A 21,707-nucleotide genomic window follows, 5' to 3' on the forward strand; every position below is an offset into this window, starting at 1 on the left:
AACTCAAAAACATTCAAAAATTTCAAAAACACTTGAAAATTCAAAAACATCTAAAAACTAAAAATCTGAGTCTTTTAAGAGTAGTTAGGAGATCTGTTCCGAACTACATTGGCTTGATCCCTTTCCATAGGGTACGTAGTGCAGCTTGGGATCCACATCCCAGGTCCAGCCAAACCTTTAAAAAAATAAACATTTCAAATCTTCAAAAAATACAAAAATTCTTCAAAACCTTTTCAAAAAGATCTTCCCCTAGAGTTAGGAGTCTGTCTTAGCTGTTTGGGGTGTTTTAGAGTTAGGAGGTTGTCCTGATTTGTTTGATACGGTGTGTCCTGTCGTGTGAGTGTCCCTAGAGTTAGGAGGCCTCGAGTCGATCGGTTAGACATTTAGTCGAACCGATGGCTAGACTAGGAAGCATATAGTCAGCCCGTGGTTTTCATTAGGTTGCACAGCCTAGTTACACATAGGATGTAGGACCCACTTGCATTAGCTTAAGGCTAACCAACTTGCATTAGTTAGGGCATATAGAGAGTCCTAAAAAATTACAATTCACTTGAACTTAAGCAATCGTACAAAAAGCTTTAAAAATCAGTTGAGTCTAGTGGATCGAGTCTAGGATAGCGGTTCTAGATGGTTAGGCATAGTAGTTTGGAATAGGGCATCGAACTATGTTGATTCCGATTCTTCCCGAGGCCGGGATACGTAGAGCAGCTGGGATGGACGGCCCATCTTGGTCCGAGTCAATGCATTAGAGTTTTAGGATTCATTTTATCCAGTTATGTTTAGAATTGAATTGTGTTGGGTGTTTTACTGTGTTTTCTTACTTTCATGTACAGATCCTATACCTTTAGCTGTAGTATGCATGTGTTTGCACACCAGAATTCAGACACCAATTAAGTATGACACTCATAACCTAACTATTATTAGGCGACACTTCTTTCATTTCTTTTATGTGTGCTTCTTATTCATCTCCGAGACATGCATGATTAGATAGACGTCTTCTCAGAGATATTCGTTCCCATTTCATATGACTTTGCCCAAAAAACTCTTCAAAATTATTAAGTAAATGGCATAAGAGACCAGGTGTTTGCACTTGTGCGGACGAGCTGCTCTTCGGACCTTCCAAATTCGTAACCAGGCACGAACCTTCTTTTATATCTCTGGTTATCCATTGCAACAGAGCATAGTATGGGATCCTTGGCCCACTTCCTTGGATGACGACTCTTCTTTGTTTAAGGTACGCCTCGAATCTGGGCTAGTCCCCGAATCGAGAGGTATCTCACCTTTGTATCGCCACTCATGCTGTGAGGGGCACTTCTTTCGAGAGTTCCTTGGTAGAGCTCTCCATTCACGTGGATGATCATGAGACGTAGCATGTGGGGGCTCGTCCCTTCGCCTCTCTCTCGAATCGGGGTCCACCGTTTTGGGCGAAAGTCATATGAAATGAGAATGAATATCTCTGAGAAGACGTCTATCTAATCATGCATGTCTCAGAGATGATTAATAATCACACATAAAAGAAATGAAATAAGTGTCACCTGAGAATAACTAGGTTATGAATGTCATACCTAATTGGTATCTAAGTTCTGGTGTGCAAACACATGCATGCTACAACAAAAAGTATAGGATCTGTACATGAAATTAAGAAAACACAGCAAAACATACAACACAATTCAATTCGATACATGACTGGATAAGAAGAATCCTAAAACTCTAATGCAAGACTTGACTCGGACCAAGATGGCCGTCCATCCTAGCTGCTCTACGTATCCCGGCCTCGGGAAGAATGAGAGTCGACGTAGTTCGATGACCTATTCTAAACTACGATGCCTAACCATCTAGAACCGCTATCCTAGACTCGATCCACTAGACTCGACTGATTTTTTAAAGCTTTTTATACGATTGCTTAAATTCAAGTGAATTGTAATTTTTAGGACTCTCTATATGCCTTAACTAATGCAAGTTGATTAGCCTTAAGCTAATGTAGGTGGGCCTAACATCCTATATGTAACTAGGATGTGCATCCTAAAGAACACCACGGGCTGACTATATGCTTCCTAGTCTAGCCATCGGTTCGACCAAATGTCTAACCGACCAACTCGAGGCCTCCTAAGTCTAGGGACACTCACACGACAGGACACACCATATCAATACAAATCAGGACAGCCTCCTAACTTTAAAACACCCAAAATATCTAGGACAGACTCCTAACTCTAGGGGAAGATTTTTTTTTTTTTTAAGTTTTGAAGAATTTTTATATTTTTGGAAGATTTGAAATGTTTATTCTTAAATGTTTGGCTGGACCTGGGATGTGGATCCCAAGCTGCACTACGTACCCTATGGAAATGGATCAAGCCAACGTAGTTCGGAACAGAAATCCTAACTACTCTCCTAATGATTCGAAATTTTTGAGAGTTTTGGTTTTTCAGATGTTTTGATATTTTTGAAATTTCTGAATGTTTTTGAGTTTTTGACACAAGAGGACAGAATCCTATCATCATAAGGGTGGGACAGACTCTTGATATCCTGCAAAGGTTGGACAGCATCCTATGCTTTGCGATGGAATGAACAGAATAACAACTCTGTAAGGGTTGGACAGCATCCTATACCTTACAGGAGCGGATAAAATCACATGATTTGGTGAGAGGTTGGATAGAATCCTAACCCCTATGATGATAGGACAGACTCCTGAAAGATTGACTCTCTAACTAAGGACAAACTCCTATGCTAAAGGACTGACTCTCAGACTAATGATTCTAAGAGAGATGCTAACGAGACATGGCATGTCTCCTAGGGATGGACTCACTAATAAGACAAAGCTTGTCTCTAAAGGATACAACTTTCTCTGCATGAGACATAGCCTGTCTCCCTGAGAGTAAACTTTTCTACGAGACAAAGCATGTCTCTCTAAAAGGGTGTGATTTTCTATGAGACAAAGCATGTCTCCTAACAGGGTAAGACATTTCTGCACGAGACATAGCTTGTCTCCTAATAGGGCAAGACATTTCTGCACGAGACATAGCTTGTCTCCTAATAGGGTAAGACATTTCTGCACTTGATCTTTCTGTTGAGACATAGCTTGTCTTTCTAAAAGAGGGCTCTAGATGACTCTTTGATCGCCCTTGCAATGAGAAAGCTAATGGTTTCAAAGTACATGTCTAAAAGGTTCGACAAGCTTTCTAAATGAGAGAAAGATTATTACTAAGACTAGGTAAGTCTTCTAAAAGATGAGGAGATAATAAGGGTGCTAGTGAGACTAGGCAAGTCTCCTAAACACAGAGATGGGTTCTATTGCCTTGTATGATACCAAAATTGGAACATGAAAGAAAGTATTGACATGGACATCACTATAGTTAAGTAATCATATTGCCCTGTATGATACCAAAATTGGAACATGAAAGAAAGCATTGACATGGACATCACCATAGTTAAGAAATCATATTGCCCTGTATGATACCAAAATTGGAACATGAAAGAAAGCATTGATATGGACATCACCATAGTTAAGAAATCATATTACTCTGCACTATACCTCCCTACATAGATATCCGTCAATAACTTGCCATGATTTCGCAAAGAATAAAAATAAATGAACTAGAATAGTCAATTTAATGGGAGAAGTAGATAGAATCAATAGCACTACTAGCATTTAGTGATGTGAATATACAGAGTTGGACATTCATAGTTCCATAGCTACCTCAACTTCCCAAATGATCCAAAGCAAGACAACTAACAGAACCGACTAGTTGAGCACAACCAAACAGTGTTAGGCATTGGAGTTTAAAGAAAAAATCAACATTATCCTAAATATGAAAAATCATCTTATTTCTTATTTTGCAACTAGTCAGCTGAGAATAATTTCAATTCCTTTACACTTTTAATGTAATTAATTTGAAAACAACAAAATAAGGATAAATCCAGTTCAACACAATTAGTGAATCAAGACTATGCCCATACTGATGTTGGAGAGTGGGAAAGACAATTTCAGAATAAATTTCAGCTCATAAATTATCCTAGACAACAAAAGGAATTTGAAGCAAATTTCGAAATAAAAATCACACCAGCAAACATAAACAACTAAAATTCCACACATCAACAGACTATAAAAAAAATTTTCAAAAGAAAACTTTTCTAAAACTACTTAGCAACTAATAGCAAGCTCACATGAAGAATAATCATTTTAGCCAAGGATAACAATTCTCAATATATTGTATAGTTAACCAGCGTATTTCTGAAATGACAAGAAAATAAATTACATAAAACCTCCCTAGAATCAGTCAAATTATGTACTTTCGTAACAGAAATCCAAGATTATATAGCAGAACGAGATATACAGACTATAATCTCTTCAAGTCACAAAGGAATCATAGCATATATAAGTACAAAAAAAAAATTTAATTAACCCTTACTAGTAATTAAAATGAAATGTCACGTACCTGAAGAATGACTTTTTAGAACAGAGGATCCAATGCCTGAACCTGTTTTGTACAAATTGGAGCTTGATGCACACAGATCAGCACTTGTATTGTATATATCCAAGCTTATTTTGTGAAGATCTGAACTTATATTGTAAACCAAAACTTGCTCCACACTGATCAGAGAAGATACTAAGATACTAAAACAAATTTCTCTTTCTCCTCTATTAGTTAAGGTTTCAGGCTTAAATCTGAAGCTTGAGAGCTTATCTAGGATTTTTAACTATGTCATTAACAAAGAGAGCTAGCCGATAACGAGATCTATCGAAAGATCCACTCGCCAGAGTTCCGACACGCTCGCCGGAAAAGGTGATAAAAAAGGAAAAGGAAGAAGGAAAAAAATTAAAGTTTAGGCATGAGGGAGAAGATGAAGGAAAACTAAAATTATAAGGATATGATGAAATTAAAAGAACACAATAGCTCAAAGATGATTATCAGCTGGATCTTGACCAGAATCCGGCAGAATCGGGGCTTTGCCTGAGGCTAACCGGTGATCGATCGGAGAAAATGAAGATGATTTTTAGGGTTTCAACACAAGATCTACTTTCTCTCTTCCTTTTCTCTCTTTCTTCAAAATGAAACTTTAAAGGATGACGGCCAGTATTGATCGAAGCTACAAAATCACCTTCACTTGCAAAGGAGAATCAGATCCAAATATATTGAGACTTGCCAAAGGAGAAAAATGATCGGATCCAAAAATCCAAGGACACAAGATTAAACTCAGGGATTGTGTTTAGGGTTTAGAACAAGAAAACAAGGCAAATCACAGATTTTTACTAAGTACAGTGGTAACAAAGCAAGAACCTGATGGAAGAATGTTCGTCGGAGCTCCGGCGAGTTGATCGGAGCAGATGATCGGATTAAGGCTTCGGGTTTGGATGAGATCCGGTTTCTCTCTCTTGCAAATCTCAGCTATAAACCACAGATCTAAGCAATAAGATCGTGGATCTAGGGTTTGAGAAGTTCAAGTTTAAGGAAAATGAAATGAATAGATCTGATGATCAACAGAGGAAAAAGTAACATTCAGAGAGGATCGAAGATCGGCCAAGTGAGGCCGGTAACTTGCCGGAGAAGATCAAACAAGAAAGACCAAAAGATTAGGGTTTTCTGAAGTGATTTTGAGTCTTACAAAGCCCTAATTAGCAATGAATAGGTGAAGGATTGAAACTGTGAGATGAACGGCAAGAAAATCCGGCAAAGAATACGGCAAAAGTAGTCGGAGAAGATGAAGTAAGGTAAGATCTCCTCTCTCTCTCTCTCTCTCTCTCTCTCTCTCTCTCTCTGTAAACGAAAAATGAGAAAAAATCCTGTTTTACGAATTTTTTCTGATTTTTATAAGAAAATATGTGTGGTGATATTGGCACTACCGAAATGGATGAGCGCGCGGTTGCGCAGAAATTGATAAGCACACGAACGAATCGTGTCTTATCTGGCCTAGGATCGGCCCTCTCAAGGATAATTCTCCCCCCTTCTGTGAACTTGCACCACGACATTGCTTGACTCGTTCGCTAGGTAAACACATTCGGATTTCAACAAAATTTTACAGGGACCTTGGTGGGACCCTAACCAAGCTTAGGGTGAAATTTGGAGTTTTAAAACATTGGTTTGGTTAGGTTTTGCTCAAACAAGTGAGGTTTAGGGTACGGTCAAAATGGGGTGTCTACACACCTTGCTAGGCTCGGCGGCTTATCCCTGCCCTTATGGGTACTGAGTTGCATGTTTGATTGCACCCTATGGCTTGGTTGCTGCCTGCTTGGTTGGGTAATTAAAATCAATCATAAAAAGCACACGCCATTCGCGTGGGTACGAGAGACCAAGAGAGAGCGTGGCGGCTCGCACCTCACCTCTCTCGCGGGATCGGGTCCCACAACGTGCAGTCAGATTTTGGGCGTCATCACACTCTAACAGTGTCTTCATCCTGTTAATGGCAATTTTACCCGCATCAGCTTGAACGTCTTTTGTGGGCCCAGTGACCATGTGTCGTCGTGTGGTTGGTGCTCCATTTTAACTCCAACATAGTTTAAATAGTAAAATAAAAAACAAGAAAAAAACCATAAAAATTTGGGAAAAAAAGCTGTTTTTTGGACTATTATTGAAAAAGCAGTGGGAAGTTGAAAATGACCAAAAAGAAGTGCTTTCACTGTTCATATTTTGTTAAGGACCGAATTACCCCTCCTACACATTCCCTCTTACACACATCTTTTCACCTATTAAAAAACATCTTTTTAGGGGGAGAGTATACACGTTTCCCAACTCTCTCTCTCTCTCTCCTAACAGTAAACTTTGGTGGGCCCATCATTTGAACCCTACCCATACTTTTTTACAATGAACAACCATAGGATGATCTAAACCGTCCATTTGATGGGCCACAAAGTTTGCATCCCAAAATATCATTTCCATAGGCTGATCCAAGCCCTTCAATCTAAATAGAAACTAAATATTATGCAACCTCTATAGAATGGAGGGTTGCTGCGAGTTGCACCCCAAACTCAATATGAACTAGATGGAATCCAATCCAATGAATAATATTTGGCAACTCCTTATACACACTAACCACTATTCATAGTGTTGCAACCACTATTGATATCCTTTCAACCATTAATTACACAGTTTTAATTGCTATTCCAACAATCCTTAACCACTAGTAACGTAGATGATATCCAATCCAATGACTCAATATGCACTAGAAGGAATCCAATCCATTGAACAACATTTGGACAATCTTGAACCAGAGCGAGAAGAGTTTGAACAACTCCTGACACACATTAACCACTATTCAAAGGGTTACAACCACTATTCATGCCCTTTAAACCACTAATTACATAGTTTTAACCACTATTCCAACAGTCCTCAACCACTATTAAAGTAGCTGAAATCCAATCCAATAACACAATATGAACTAGATGGAATCCAATCCAATGAACAACAATTGAACAACCCTGAACCAGTGTTACTCTAAGTTTGAACAACTACTTACACATACTAACGACTATTGACAGTATTGCAACCACTATTCAAACCCTAAACACACAGTTTTAACCACTATTCCAATAATCCTCAACCATTATTAAAGTAGCTAATCTCAACCCTCCAATCTATAGAGGTTGGATCATCCTATGGTGTGGACCGTACACTTTATTTTGAAAATTATGGGTGGAGCCTACGATTGGGCCATAATGTTAATGTACGACCAACTCCATAGGATGATCCAAACCATCCATTTGATGGGCCGCAATGTAAATAGGTTGTGTGCCAAAAATTATTTCCATAGGATGATCGCAACTCTCCAATCTATAGAGGTTGCATAATATGTAGTTTCTATTTAGATCGGAGGGATATGATCAGCCTACGGAAACTATATCTTGGGACGCAACCTATTTATGGTGTAGCCCATCATATGGACGGTTTGGATCATCCCATGGTGTGGCGTTCATTTTGAAAAGTATGGGTAGGGTTCAAATGATGGGCCCACCAACTGTTTCTAATGGGGGGGAGAGAGAGAGAGAGAGAGAGAGAGAGAGAGAGAGGTAAAATGGTTGGGAAATGCGTCATATACGTTAAGTCTAACATTTAGGCATAAGGAGGGGAATAGCCTCTAAGATGGGAGGGGAAATATTAGCGCCCATTTTTTTTTATCCCCTTTGCCTTCTTCCCATGTCATTTTCATCTAACAAAAAGCTATCATCTTCAACCTCTACTCTTTTGCCTTTTACCTCATCCCATTAGAGGCGTTTGGAGATGCTGTGTAGGTAGTCTCTCTCTTTCTCTCTCCATTTTTCATTTTGTGCTTTGTAGTGGTTGAGGTAAATCCGTTGAGTTGAAGTAAACCTTATTCAGTGCTTGTGAAATAGTGTATCTAGATTCGTAGAGTATTTTATGAAAACCTATTGAGTTGTGTTATAGTCAATCCTCGAACATGTGTTACAGTCAATCCTCAAACACTATTAAAGTTGTTCAAATGTTGCTCATTAAATTGGATTCTATCTAGTAGATATTGTGTCATTGGAATGGATTTCATCTACTTTAATAATGTTTGAGGATTATTGGAATAATAGTTAAAAACTGTGTAATTAATGGTTGACTGGGTATAAATAGTGGTTACAACACTATCAATAGTGGGTAATGTGTGTAAGTAGTTGTTCAAACTCTTCCCACACTGGTTTGGGATTCTTCGAATGTTGTTGATTAGAATGGATTCCATCTAGTTCATATTATGTCATTGGAGTGGATTACAACTACTTTAATAATGGTTGACGATTGTTCGAATAGTGGTTAAAACTGTGTGTTTAGGGTATGAATAGTGGTTGCAACATTGTCAATAGTCGTTAATATGTGTAAGTAGTTGTTCAAACTTAGAGTAACACTGGTTCAGGGTTGTCCAATTGTTGTTCATTGGATTGGATTTCATCTAGTTCATATTGTGTCATTGGATTGGATTTCAGCTACTTTAATAGTGGTTGAGGACTGTTGGAATAGTGGTTAAAACTGTGTAATTAGTGGTTGAAAGGGCATGAATAGTGGTTGTGACACTGTGAATAGTGGTTAATGTGTGTCAGGAGCCGTTCCAACTCTTCTCGCTCTGGTTCAGGATTGTCCAAATGTTGTTCAATGGATTGGATTCCATCTAGTTCATATTGAGTCATTGGATTGGATTTCATCTACTTTACTAGTGGTTGAGGATTGTTGGAATATCGGTTAAAACTATGTAATTAGTGGTTGAAAGGGTTTCAATAGTGGTTGCAACACTGTGAATAGTGGTTAGTGTGTATAAAGAGTTATCCAAATATTATTCATTGGATTGGATTCCATCTAGTTCATATTAAGTTATTGGATTGGATTTCATGTATTTTACTAGTGGTTAAAGATTGTTGGAATAACGGTTAAAACTGTGTAATTAGTGGTTGAAAGGGTATCAATAGTGGTTGCAACACTGTGAATAGTGGTTAGTGTGTATAAGGAGTTGTCCAAATATTGTTCATTGGATTGGATTTCATCGAGTTCATATTGAGTTATTGGGTTGGATTTCATCTACTTTACTAGTGGTTGAGGATTGTTGGAATAACAATTAAAACTTTGTAATTAGTGGTTGAAATGGTATCAATAGTGGTTGCAACACTGTGAATAGTGGTTAGTGTTTATAAGGAGTTATTCAAACTCTCCCCACACTGGTTCATGGTTGTCCAAATGCTGTTCAATGAATTGGATTCCATCTGGTTCATATTGAGTCATTGGATTGGATTTCATGTACTTTACTAGTGGTTAGGATTGTTGGAATAATGGGTCAAATTGTGTAATTATTGGTTGAAAGAGTATCAATAGTGGTTGCAACACTGTCAATAGTGGTTGAGGATTGTTGGAATAGTGGTTAAAGTTATGTCATTACTGGTTGAAAGGGTATCAATAGTGGTTGCAACACTGTGAATAATAGTTAATGTGTGTCAGAAGTTGTTCAAACCCTTCCCACACTGGTTCAGGGTTGTCCAAATGTTCTTCATTGGATTGGTTTCCAACTATTGATATTTTGTCATTGGATTCGATTTCATCTGCTTAATAGTGGTTCATAGTGTTTGAATAGTGTTTCGTAGTTCTAAAGTGGTGGTTTAAAGTGGTTTTTCATCCCTCAAGGACTGTGCAAATGGAAGGAGCAAAGGCTTTCTTTATCTACTTGAAGGATGCTGTGTCATTCGAATATGTTGGGGGGACGAAGATGTGTTTAATTATGAATCACGAAATAAATTTCTTAGAATTTCAGTCTCTAATACATAAAAAAAATTGGGACCAAAGCAACCAAGGTTTCGTTATCTTTAAAATGTCGATATGTTGTAGATCCATATTAGATTCAATATGACCTTTCGGTTTCCAGTTTATTTTTTAAAAATTGCTAAAGTCGACTCACTTTGCCTCTACTGTTTCAAAAAAATAAATCAAAGTCGACTCCATAGTCAACTTTGACTCTACTGTTTCAAAAAAAAAAATTACAATTTAAATTGTGTCCAGATTACATTATACAAAGTGATTCGTTTACAAGGTCGTTTACAATCAATTAAAAAATTTGAAGCTCATTTCCAACAATAAGTACAGAGTACAGTTTTCAACTATTATTTCAACCACTAAGACAGATTTCAACCACTAATTCAACCAATTTCAACTAGGGCTGCAACTCGAGCCGGGTTTTACCCGACCCGCATCGACCCGACCCAAAAATAACCTGGGTCGGGTTCAGGTTTCATGGGTTTCGGGTCGAGCCGGGTTGAGCATTCAAAAGCCCGCATGAATCTCGGGTCGAGCCGGGTTTGAAGGGGCCCGACCCGACCCGACCCGAGTTACATAAGTTATAGTATGTACATTTTTTTTCTATTGTTAGTTACAAGTTAAAAGTGAAAACCCACGCACCTACTGTTATTGTATGTGAGTGTAATTTTTGCTTCTATGAGTTGAGTTGATTCAAGCGTTTGATTCAGCATTGTTTGATTGTAATTACAACATTGTTTGATTACGGCATTGTTTGATTCAAGTGTAATGTGAGTGTAATTACATCATTGTTTGATTCAAGTGTAATGTGAGTGTAATTTCTACTTCTATGAGTTGAGTTGCCTTGCCAAACAAGAATTTTCCTTAAAAAATTGCATCAACGTGAAAAAACCCAACCCGACCCGAGATTTATCATGGGTAGGGCCGGGTTTGGGAATCGTGGGTTTTCTGAAAAAAAATCCGACCCGACCCGACCCGACCCGAGATATTTCTCGGGTAGGGTTGGGTTCTCCAAAACCCGACCCGCCCGACCCGAGTTGCAGCCCTAATTTCAACCACTAAAACAAATTCCAATCACTATTTCAACTAATTTCAACCAGTAAAACAGAATTCAAGCACTATGTCAACACATCTCAACCGCTACAACATATTTCAAACACTAATTCTTCACTGCAAAGAAGACAAACAATAATTAAAACAGATTTCAACCAAATTCAACCAAAATTTCAAGCCCATTTCAACTAATAAGTACAGAGTGCAGATTTCAACTACTATTTCAACCAATTTCAACCACTAAAACAGATTTCAACCACTATTTCAACATATTTCAACCACTAGAATAGTTTTCAACCATAAATAGGGTTCTTCTCTGTCGAAGGGGATTCACCGGCGTAGCGAAATGGGGTTTTCTTCTCTGTTGAATGGGATATAATTTTCGTAGGTTGATCCTAGCTCTCCGATCTAAATAGAAACTACATAATATGGAACATCTATATATTGGAGGGTTGCAATCATCCTATGAAAATTATTTTTGGCGCACAACCTATTTACATTGCGGCCCATCGAATGGATGGTTTGGATCATCCTATAGAGTTGGTCGTACGGTAACATTACGGCCCAATCGTAGGCCCCACCCATATTTTCCAAAATAATGTGTACGGTCCACACCATAGGATGATCCAACCTCTATAGATTGGAGGATTGCGATCATCCTATGGAAATGATATTTTAGGGCGCAACCTATTTACATTGTGGCCCATCAAATGGGTCGTACATTAACATTAAGGCCCAATTGTAGGCCCCACCAGTGAAAATGATATTTTGAGGTGCAACTCATCGCAACCCTCCATTCTATAGAGATGGCATAATATGTAGTTTCTATTTAGATTGAAGGGCCTGGATCAGCCTATGGAAATGATATTTTGGGATGCAAACTTTGTTGCCCATCAAATGGACGGTTTGGATTATCTATGGTTGTTCAATGTAAAAAGTATGGGTAGGGTCAAATGATGGGCCCACCAAAGGTTGTTGTTAGGGTAGAGAGAGAGAGAGAGTTGGGAAACGTGTAAACTTTCCCCCTAAAAAAATGCTTTTTAATAGGTGAGAAGATGTGTGTAAAAGGAAATGTGCAGTAGGGGTAATTCAGTCCTTAACAAAATGTAAATAGTGAAAGCACTTCTTTTTTGTCGTTTTCAACTTCCCACTGCTTTTTCAATAATAGTACAAAAAACAGTTTTTTTTTTTTGTCATTTTTCCTAAAAATTTTCTAGAAAAATCCTATGTTCCTTAATTTTCTTTTCCTTATAAGGAGACATAAGATAACACCCCACTTAATGTGCAAAATTTTTGTAATGGCTCGTTTATAACTTGACCAAACCTGAGTACTTCACATCAGCAAACATGCGGGCCCGGTAATACTTGTGCTCAATAATGTTGATGAAACTTCTCCTCTACACAAAACTTGTCGTTACACTAACTAAGTTTTAGTCGGCAGGACATGCCAAACATGGGTTCCCGCGTTCCCCACTTACAATGGGTGCGTAGGATAACCTCGCACACGCTATGCGCCACTCGCGCACGTTATGCACCTGGGGTGCGTAGGACAACACTCTCTCGTCTTCTCACATGGACCACCCATGTACGGACGGGGTGTTGGAGACACGGGAAGTGGAGTCGGACGAGAACTCGTCACCCACGCTTTCCGACGAGGGCGGCAGACCCGCCACCTCCGGTCGTACGTCGATGTTCGCTAGCACACTCTTCAGCACCTCCAATACCTCCTTTATCCTCGGCCGCTCTTGCTTGTATGGCCTCACGCACCGGTACGCCACCTTGAACACCTCACCCACCGACTCAGTGTCCAGCCCTTGTCCGAGTTTCTCATCTGCGATCCTCCTAACTTCTGGCTCACCCCCGAGTCCACTGACCACCAACTCGTGCGCCGCATGAACGATCGACTCAGCACCACCCGAGGGCGTGCTCATGATCGCCCTCCTCCCTGTCACCAACTCCAACAGCACGATTCCAAAGCTGTAAACATCGGTCGCCTCGGACACGTGTCCAGAAGAGAAGCAATCCGGGTCCAGATATCCCGTGGTCCCCCTGATCTCCGTCGACACCTGGCTGATTTCTAGCGGCACAATCTTCGAAACTCCGAAATCTGACAATTTCGCATGTTTGTTGTCGCTCAGTAAAATATTGGTCGGCTTCACGTCCCGATGGACGACCGGCCCGTCCGGGAACTCGTGTAAATATGTCAATCCCTCGGCGATGTCTACGGCGATCTTAACACGTTCCTGCCACGTAAGATCGCCGTGGTAGAGCGTGTCTGAGAGGTTTCCCCCTGGCATGTACTCAAACACCAGCACGTGCTCCTTCTTCTGCAGGCAGTAGCCGAGTAGAGTGGTCAGATTTCTGTGCCGGAGCTTTGCAAGGATCTCGATCTCCCTGTAAAACTCGTCGATTTTCTTTATCTTGTAAATTCGTTTAATCGCCACATGTTGCCCGCTCGGAAGTTTCCCCAGATACACTCTCCCTGATCCGCCTTCTCCTAAAAGGAGCCTCGAATCAAAACCATTAGTAGCCTGTTTCAGCTCGCTTTTGGTGAAAATATACAGACCGTCGGTTGGTAGCGGAGACCCGATCGTGGCCGTAGAATTAACTCCCACGGAGATCGAAACAAAGATGGATTTCTGTTTTCTCCTCTTACGGATAATGGAGATTAATACGAAGAGGATAATGGTGATTGATAGAAGCCCGCCGGCGGCTGAGGCAGCTGCAATTTTAGCGGCATGTTTTTTTGTGCCGGAATTTCCCGCCGGAGAGAGGTGGATTCCGGTTGATGTGGGTGGAGGAGGAGAAGGGATGAGGTCACTGGTGCCGAGATTACCGATGTTGTCAAGGACCTGGTTCATACAAATGACGTAAGATCTGAACCGCCCGATATCCAAATGTGCTGACGACCAGATCCCTATTGTGGTGGCCATGCCGCAGGGGACAAATTCCTTGCTTTTGGTGAGGTCAAGAAGAGAGAGGGTGGCAGTGATGACGGATTGCTGACAAGTAGTGCAGAAAGGCTCGGGGGTCAGATCGCGGGACGTACAGAGAGGAATAGCTTTGGAGAGGTTGACCGCAGAGTATATGTCAGAGACAGTGTGGTAAAGGCATGGGCGGGTGCCCGCGGAGAGGTTCATATTTAGGTTGCAGCTATCGGCGGTGTTGAGGAGTGAGGGGCGAGCGAGGTGGTGGCTGAGTATGTATTTGGTGAAGGAGTCAGAACAGGTCGACGGGTAAGAATCCGGGAGGAAGGCGTTGCCGGAGGAATTGGAGTGACGGATTGCGGCGAAGAGGTAGGCGGCAAAGACAAAGAAGCAACAATTTGTGGGTGGTGCGGTGGCGGCAGATGCCGCAGTGTAGTTTGAGTAGCAAGAGGGAGGGATGAGGCTTGTGGCGGAGACAAAGTCATAAGGGCATGTGGTGGCGGTGACGGCGGAGAGAGAGAACAGGGTGGCTGTTGCTATGAGGTGGGGTGAAGAGAACCGAGGGCGCATTTTAGCAGAGGGAGATAGTGAGATAGAGAATGTGGAGCTGAGGCTGGGCTGAGGGTGTGTGGTGAGTAGTTGTTATTTAGTGTTTGGAAGGGAATTTTAGTGGTTAAAAGGAGGTCCTGCCGTATTCGACGGAAGAAACTTGCTGCTCCATTGACTTTGACATCGGTGGATTTGAATAGCAAAGTAAACAAAGACTGAAGCTCCATTCAAAACAAAAAAGAGAGAGAAGCCGGAAGCAACGTTTTTTTATTGTTTAGTTGGGTCGAAAAATTGTTTTCGTAATGAAATTACCAAGAGATTGAGATCTCACTTAACTCGGTTTTTATAATTGAAAGGGTTTCGGTGATAATGATGATGTTAAAATGACTAAATTACCCTTGTTCAAGGGTTTAATTTTTGCATGCGACAATTGCCTGCGAGGAACTCTTTTCCCGCCCAATACAGCGTGGGTGGGATAATCTGCCAGGAGAGATGATCATTGGGTAAAAACCGAAACTTTAACCCAGAGGGCGGTTTCGTCATTTCAATTGTAATTTGTTCAACGCAAGATTCAACGGGATTAAAGTAAGGCTCTTTCTTGTCGTTTTGCACACGTGTACGTATCATATCCGCCCTTTTGTTCCCATAAACAAAAACGGATACTGTTATGGTAGCAGCCATCTGTATAGGCTAGTCTTATCGTACGACGTATACTTAAATCGAGGTTCTAGAAACACTGTCTACTCTTTGCAAGTGGATGTAAAACGATCACTCCAATCGAGTGGTAAGCACGGGTCTTTATCGGGAAAGATTTGAATATCCTCTAAAATCAAAATACTCCTTATTTTATAATATTAAAACGCTTTTATTTTAAATAAAATAATTAAAATCTTAAATCCTATTCCGTTGACCTCTCTGTCTATGTGGAACTAAATGGACAACCTTCGTCTTGATGGCGTCGGAATCCGGGTCTGCGATAGCGCGGTCGGTAGAGGGCCTTCGCGGGGTCTGCAATCACAAACAAAGGGGTCAGGGGGTTCGGGGTGGGTCCCGGACGACCACTTCGACACCCAAGTCAGATCCTTCGACACCCAAGTTAGATCCTTGGCGGGATTGGGCCGTCCCTCTGTCTGGACGGCGCGCGTGGTTTAGTTGGATAATCCATTCCATAATTTGTGATGATGAGGTTTTGACGACGAGAAGGTGATACGTGTCGTAATCGCACGGCCTTGCCGTTTCCCCACGCCTTTCTTCATGATGGCGAGGTTTTGCTGGTGCATGGATGACACGTGGCGAAATTTGAGAGTGGCGCCGTATTTATGCCTTATCATATAACACCCCCTTACTCCTTGGCCAAGGGAGTAATGTTGGTCAAATAACGCCGTGGCGAGGGCATTTATGGGGGCTCCGGAGTACGAGGAGACGTGCCGTTTCATCCGGTGGTTATCCCTGGGGAATGGTAGCGTTATTATGGGTCGCCTTGTTTCGAGATGCAAGGCTTTCTTCCTCGAGCTTGAAAAGAAGGACCACCCCGGCGCTCTGTTATTGCCTCCCCCCTTTTTTTTTATCGACATGTCTGGTTTCCCTTCGCGAGTTAGGGGCAAAGCTCCTCTTCCCCAGGAATCGTCGAGTGACCCCGACCTGTCCTCTGACTCGGGGGGACCTCACGGCCCGTTGAAAAAGGGCTAGGACGGATTTGGGCCCTCCCTCGGGTTTTCCCCCCCTTCGTCTCTCCTCTTTGCCTAGGAAGGACAAGTCGTCTCGCTTCCGTGTTGCCAGGGAGTGGTCTTGCTATTTGGATTGATATTTGCCCTCACTTGCTTGCCATATCAAGTGAATGGTTCAGATTAATTAAACATGGGACCCCCCAAAAAATCCAATACTCCAGCCTATTTTATCAAAATATGATGAGTAAGAAATAGTCACATGCACATGTAAGCTTACAGGTGAAACTGAAGGTGAGTGATGATAATGACCAACTACTATTAGAGACGTCCTGATTGTTTTATGATGCATACAAGCAATACAAAAGCATGGAACTGTACATAAGTCACAATACAAAAACAGGATTGGATAGCTAACTAAACTTGTCCCCTTGACATAATTCCCATACTATCTAAGTTATCTAGGAAATTATAAACATTCCAAAATACAATTCTAAGTTCAGTCTGCAACTCTATCACTATCTGGTCAAGAAAAATCTGATCAAACACAACTATTTACAACTTGAAGGTAATATAAGAAAACTTTCCTTGCACATCAATTTTGAGTACATTTTAAAATTTCAAAGCTATCCACATACTTTTTCGAAGAAAATCTCACATGCACCTTAATATATCACAGAGCGCGCAGTATTCCTCACTAGAAATAACTAAAGACATTATTTATAATCTGCTATTCAATCTAATTCATTAAATCATAGAAAAAATATCATTACAATTCTCTTGTAAACACAGCTAAACAAGAATAAGAACATTACGCACAATATTTACAGATCACAAATCATCCGTCCAGCTGCTAATTTCTAATGTTATTTTTTTCGAAAAACCTATGATTCATCTATAGCTAATACTATCCAAGAGACTTTTTCATAGAAAATAACAGAAATAATCAGAAGGGTCAAATTATCTTTAAAAAATCATTTCCGGCAGCAATACCTTGATTTGAATTTGATCACACACTGAAAGTCACTCACAAATGTTGAGATTAGAATTTAAACAAGAAATAAATAAGTCTAATTCACATCTTTTCTTTCCTATAGCAACACAGTAACATCAAAACAATTTTCAACTGGCCTTACTAAAACACAAATTGTTTGAAATTTAGAATCATTTTCACCAAAAATCACAAAGTTTAAGTAATGTTGAACTAAATTAGATCACTGAACCATCATGCTCTGTATTTACCCTAAGATGAACAAAACCTCCTTTGACCTTTTTTTTTTTTAAACATAAACTATAGCTAGAATCTGTGAGAAATAATTACCGAAACAGGTTCAATTTTGATTCTCACAAAAAAAAGGCTCTAAAAGAATCACAATAAAGTGAACAGAAATAAGATCCATGCTATTTCAACGTTGAAATGAGCATGCATAGAAAAGGTACTGAATGAACTTGCCTTTTTCTGTAGAATTAGGTAGTATTACAATCTTCTCTTCTTAATTCCTCAAAATTTTGAGCTTTTCTTTGCTCGATCCTTCTCTTTCTTGCACTTTTATTTTTTCTCTATTCTTTCTTCTGATCTTTCTTTTCTCTTTCTCTTCCTCTTTTCGTCTTCTTCTCTTCTTCTTTTTTTAAGGTTAAAAATGATGGATCTAGAAGTCTGATGGATCCAGGATTTGAAAGAGGTCTTGATAGTAAAAAATAAAATCAGCAACTAACACTAGCTAAGGAAGAAAATAAGATAATCAAGGTGAGAATCCAGCCGGAGTATGGCCGGAATTTGATCAGAGAAGAAGGGAAAAACAAATGAGGGTTCGAGATTTGGATCGGGTTTCTCTCTCTCTCTAAAAATTTGGGGAAAAACCTAAATTAAAATAAAAAATGAGGGTTAAATGGCTATTTATAGGCAAATCAGGTGGTTGATATTTGTACTACTAGTATTGATGGGCGCGCGGTTGCGCGGATTTTTGACAAGTTGCGCGGAGAAATCGTGTCCTATTTGGACCATGCTCTGCACTCTCCAGGATGAATCACCCCCCCTTCTGAATTTGCACCGCGACACTTATCTCGGCACGTTTGCTAGGTGAAACTGTTCGGATTTCGATGAAATTTTGTGGCGACCTAGATGGGACCCTAAGCTGCCCTAGGGTGAAATTTAGGCCCCTAATTCCTTGATTTGAAGGGTTTTCTATTTACACAAAGAGGTTTAGGGCACTGTCAGAATGGGGTGTCTACAATCATCCAAAAGCAACTTGGATCCAAGTCTCCGCTTATCTTGTGAGAATTTCACCTCAATCTTCTCCCACTTTCATCTCAATGTCAAAACCTACTGAAAGCCTTCAGCCTCCTCATGTTGAGGAATTGCTGATCGAACTCACCCGTCAGATGAGCCTACTTCGTGAAGAAAATAAAATCATGAAAGACCAATGGGAAGAAAATTTTGGTACTCCCGCGGCAAAGGGTAAGTCTATAGCAACCACATCTGAGGTCCACCCTCAACCCAAGCTGTTTCCTCTAACCATCGAGGATCAAGAACAATATGGTAAGGAAAATCACACCTCAGTCCCTGTCCTAGAAGATAAGTCCCTTGCTAAGAAATTCGAGTTGCTACTCCAAGAAGTCAAAGGGATTAAGAGCCGAGAATCAAGCACTTTCAACCCAGATGCTCTAACATTGTTCCCTCATGTCAAAGGATTTGAAAATGAATTGCCAAAAGGTTACTTAGTTGGTCTAGAATAGGGTTTAAATAGCCAATGGAAAGATATGACCGTTTGGGGGGCAAAACCGTAAAAACTGGGTTTAAAAAGTCAACCTGTGCAAGCTCCAACGGCTCTTTTTCAAGGCCGCGGCGGTCGACCGAGGCATGGCGGTCGCCCGCCCTTATCGAGCTCTTTATTAAATTTTAAATTTTAAACCGACGCGGTTGACCGGCCCATGGCGGTCGCCCGGCGAGGGCTACCTGGACTTTTATATTTTTGTTCAGTTTCCTATCGGCAGTCGCCCAACATATGGCGGTTAACTGGCCCGACCATGCTGGATTGTTTCTGGATTTCCAGAAACACATCCGCGGTCGCCCGGTATGTCCCAATTCACCCCCCTCTTTGGTTCCTTTGTGCATCTGTTTTACACTGAGTTCTTATATCATTTGATTATCATCAAATGATATAAGCAATGAAGCATTGCTCCCCCTCACTATATGCACAAGTGTAATATGGCAATATAAAGCTAGAAATGCATATAGACTATGGACTATCTAATCAATTCTAAAATTCTTCCTCTTTTGGCAGCAGCAAAAATGGAGGTTTTATCAGTGAAAGTTCAAGATATAGTGCCAAGTAGTGCAGTAGCGACTCTCCCTATCTACTTATCATGGATATGAGATGATTCAAGTAAAATATGCATAGTAAGAGCAATCAAACATAGAGATATAAGCACTCAGTGTAAAACATATCTTTGTGTAGTCTCCTTGTTCTCCTTCTTGCCTCCTATTAGGTGTTTGGTAATTTCTACCCTTGATTTATGTTTATGCTTAATTGAATAAGGGTTAGATTTAAACTTGTAATGCTTCTCAAAATCCTAATTGAACTTCTAATTGCTAATTGTTAAAATTGGTTTTAACATTACACTTAATTAGGGCAAAAATTTTAATAACCCAATTCACCCCCTCTTGTGTTGCCTATTAGGATTTCAATTGGTATCAGAGCTAAGGCTCTTACATAGGCTTTCATTTGAAAACCTTCAAGAGTAAAAGATCCAAGGCAACCAATGGATTCTAGATTTCCTATCTTTGATGGATCCGATTACGGTTCTTGGTCAACCCGTATAACGATCCACCTTAAAAGTCTAGAATTTGGGGTTTGGCAATCTATTGATAAGGGATTTTCTATTTCAAACCCTAGCAAAATTGAATGAAAAAGACATTAGATTATCATCTTTAAACACTAAAGCCATAATTGCAATATGTTGTGCTTTGTCCCCTTGCATGTTTGATAAAGTTTTGTCTTGTAAAAATGCTAAGGAAATTTGGACTGCACTTGAAAAGGTCTATAATGAAAATATTTGTTTAATGGCTTTAGATAAACCTAATGAAGAAGATGATGATAATGAATGCACATCATATAAAGAACTATATGATACTTGTAAAAATTTCACGATTCCATAATGGAACAAGTATCTATAAATGATGTCTTGACTAAAGATATGGACATACTAAAAATTGAATTTGATACACTCTTGTCCAAAGAAGATGACTTAAATAAAATATGTAAAAAATTAGAAGAAGAAAACTCTAAATTGATTGAAAATCTTAACATTTTGAGAAAGGAAGAAGAAAAACTAAAAATTAACTCATCTCTTGAAGTAAACAAGTTGAAAAATGAAATTATAGAGATGAAAGCTCAAAATTTATTGGAAGCTCACAAACTATAAGAAAATACTAAACATGCTTGTGCTCATAAACATTCTTGTAGTGATACTTGCTCTTCATCTATTAGCTCCTTAGTTTGTGATTATTGTGGTAGATGTGGGCATTACAAATCTAAATATAAGTTTAGATTTGTAAAATCATATAGGTTTGTTTGGATTAAAAATGACCCATTGCATAGAACAAACCTTGTTGGAACCAAGTTGGTTTGGGTATCAAAACCTCCTATTTGAACAATTTCATATGATTAGTAGATTTAGGGCTTGTGCTTAAATTGTAATAATATTTCAATATTAAGATATAAGATACACGCATTCAAAGTTTATCATCATCTTATATCTCATATACACTTGATTGTCATATCTATTGGAAAAGGTTCTCTAGATGTCCCATGTTGATATCTAGTTTGTATTTGTGCTTCAATGGTATATCATTTATATGCGATACTAGATACTTTGCAGTTAATTGTGATGGAACATCATGTATTTGTAGACACCCCATTTTGACCAGACCCAAGCTTGCGGTGTTCAAGCAAAACCCCATCCAATCACTAAGCTAAGATCTCAAATTACATTGCGAATTAGGGTAGGGTCTCACCAAGGCCCCCGCCAAATTTCATCAAAATCCAAGCCGATTTGTCAAATAAGACGAGCAATGTAAGAAGCATAGTGTAATCTACATAGTGTAATCTAAAAAGGGGGGTGAATCATCTTAAAGGTGGTTGTCCATGGAAAAGGGAGGCATATATATCATTTATTATTATTATTATTATTATTATCGTTTTCGTTTTTTTTTTTTTTTTTTTTTTTTTTTTTTTTTTTTTTTTTTTTTTTTTTTTTTTTTGATCTGAGATTTTGGGAGTCTCAGATCT

General features: G+C 39.7%; 1 protein-coding gene across 1 annotated transcript; it reads right to left on the minus strand.

Moving 5' to 3' along the window:
- Window positions 1-12,420: 12,420 nt before the first annotated feature.
- Window positions 12,421-14,934, minus strand: LOC143880267 (proline-rich receptor-like protein kinase PERK3). The gene has a single exon (XM_077383107.1). It carries the CDS (start codon window positions 14,771-14,773, stop codon window positions 12,845-12,847), a length of 1,929 nt encoding a protein of 642 aa, XP_077239222.1. The 5' UTR covers window positions 14,774-14,934; the 3' UTR covers window positions 12,421-12,844.
- Between the last annotated feature and the right edge of the window lie 6,773 nt (window positions 14,935-21,707).

The sequence above is a fragment of the Tasmannia lanceolata genome, unplaced genomic scaffold (genome assembly GCF_043159265.1).
Source record: "Tasmannia lanceolata isolate RefF3 unplaced genomic scaffold, GAP_Taslan_0.1 ptg000006l, whole genome shotgun sequence".
NCBI lineage: Eukaryota > Viridiplantae > Streptophyta > Magnoliopsida > Canellales > Winteraceae > Tasmannia > Tasmannia lanceolata.

Excerpts from the sequence above, each read along its gene's own strand:
- LOC143880267 (XM_077383107.1), bottom strand. The coding sequence starts at position 14,773 with ATGCGCCCTCGGTTCTCTTCACCCCACCTCATAGCAACAGCCACCCTG.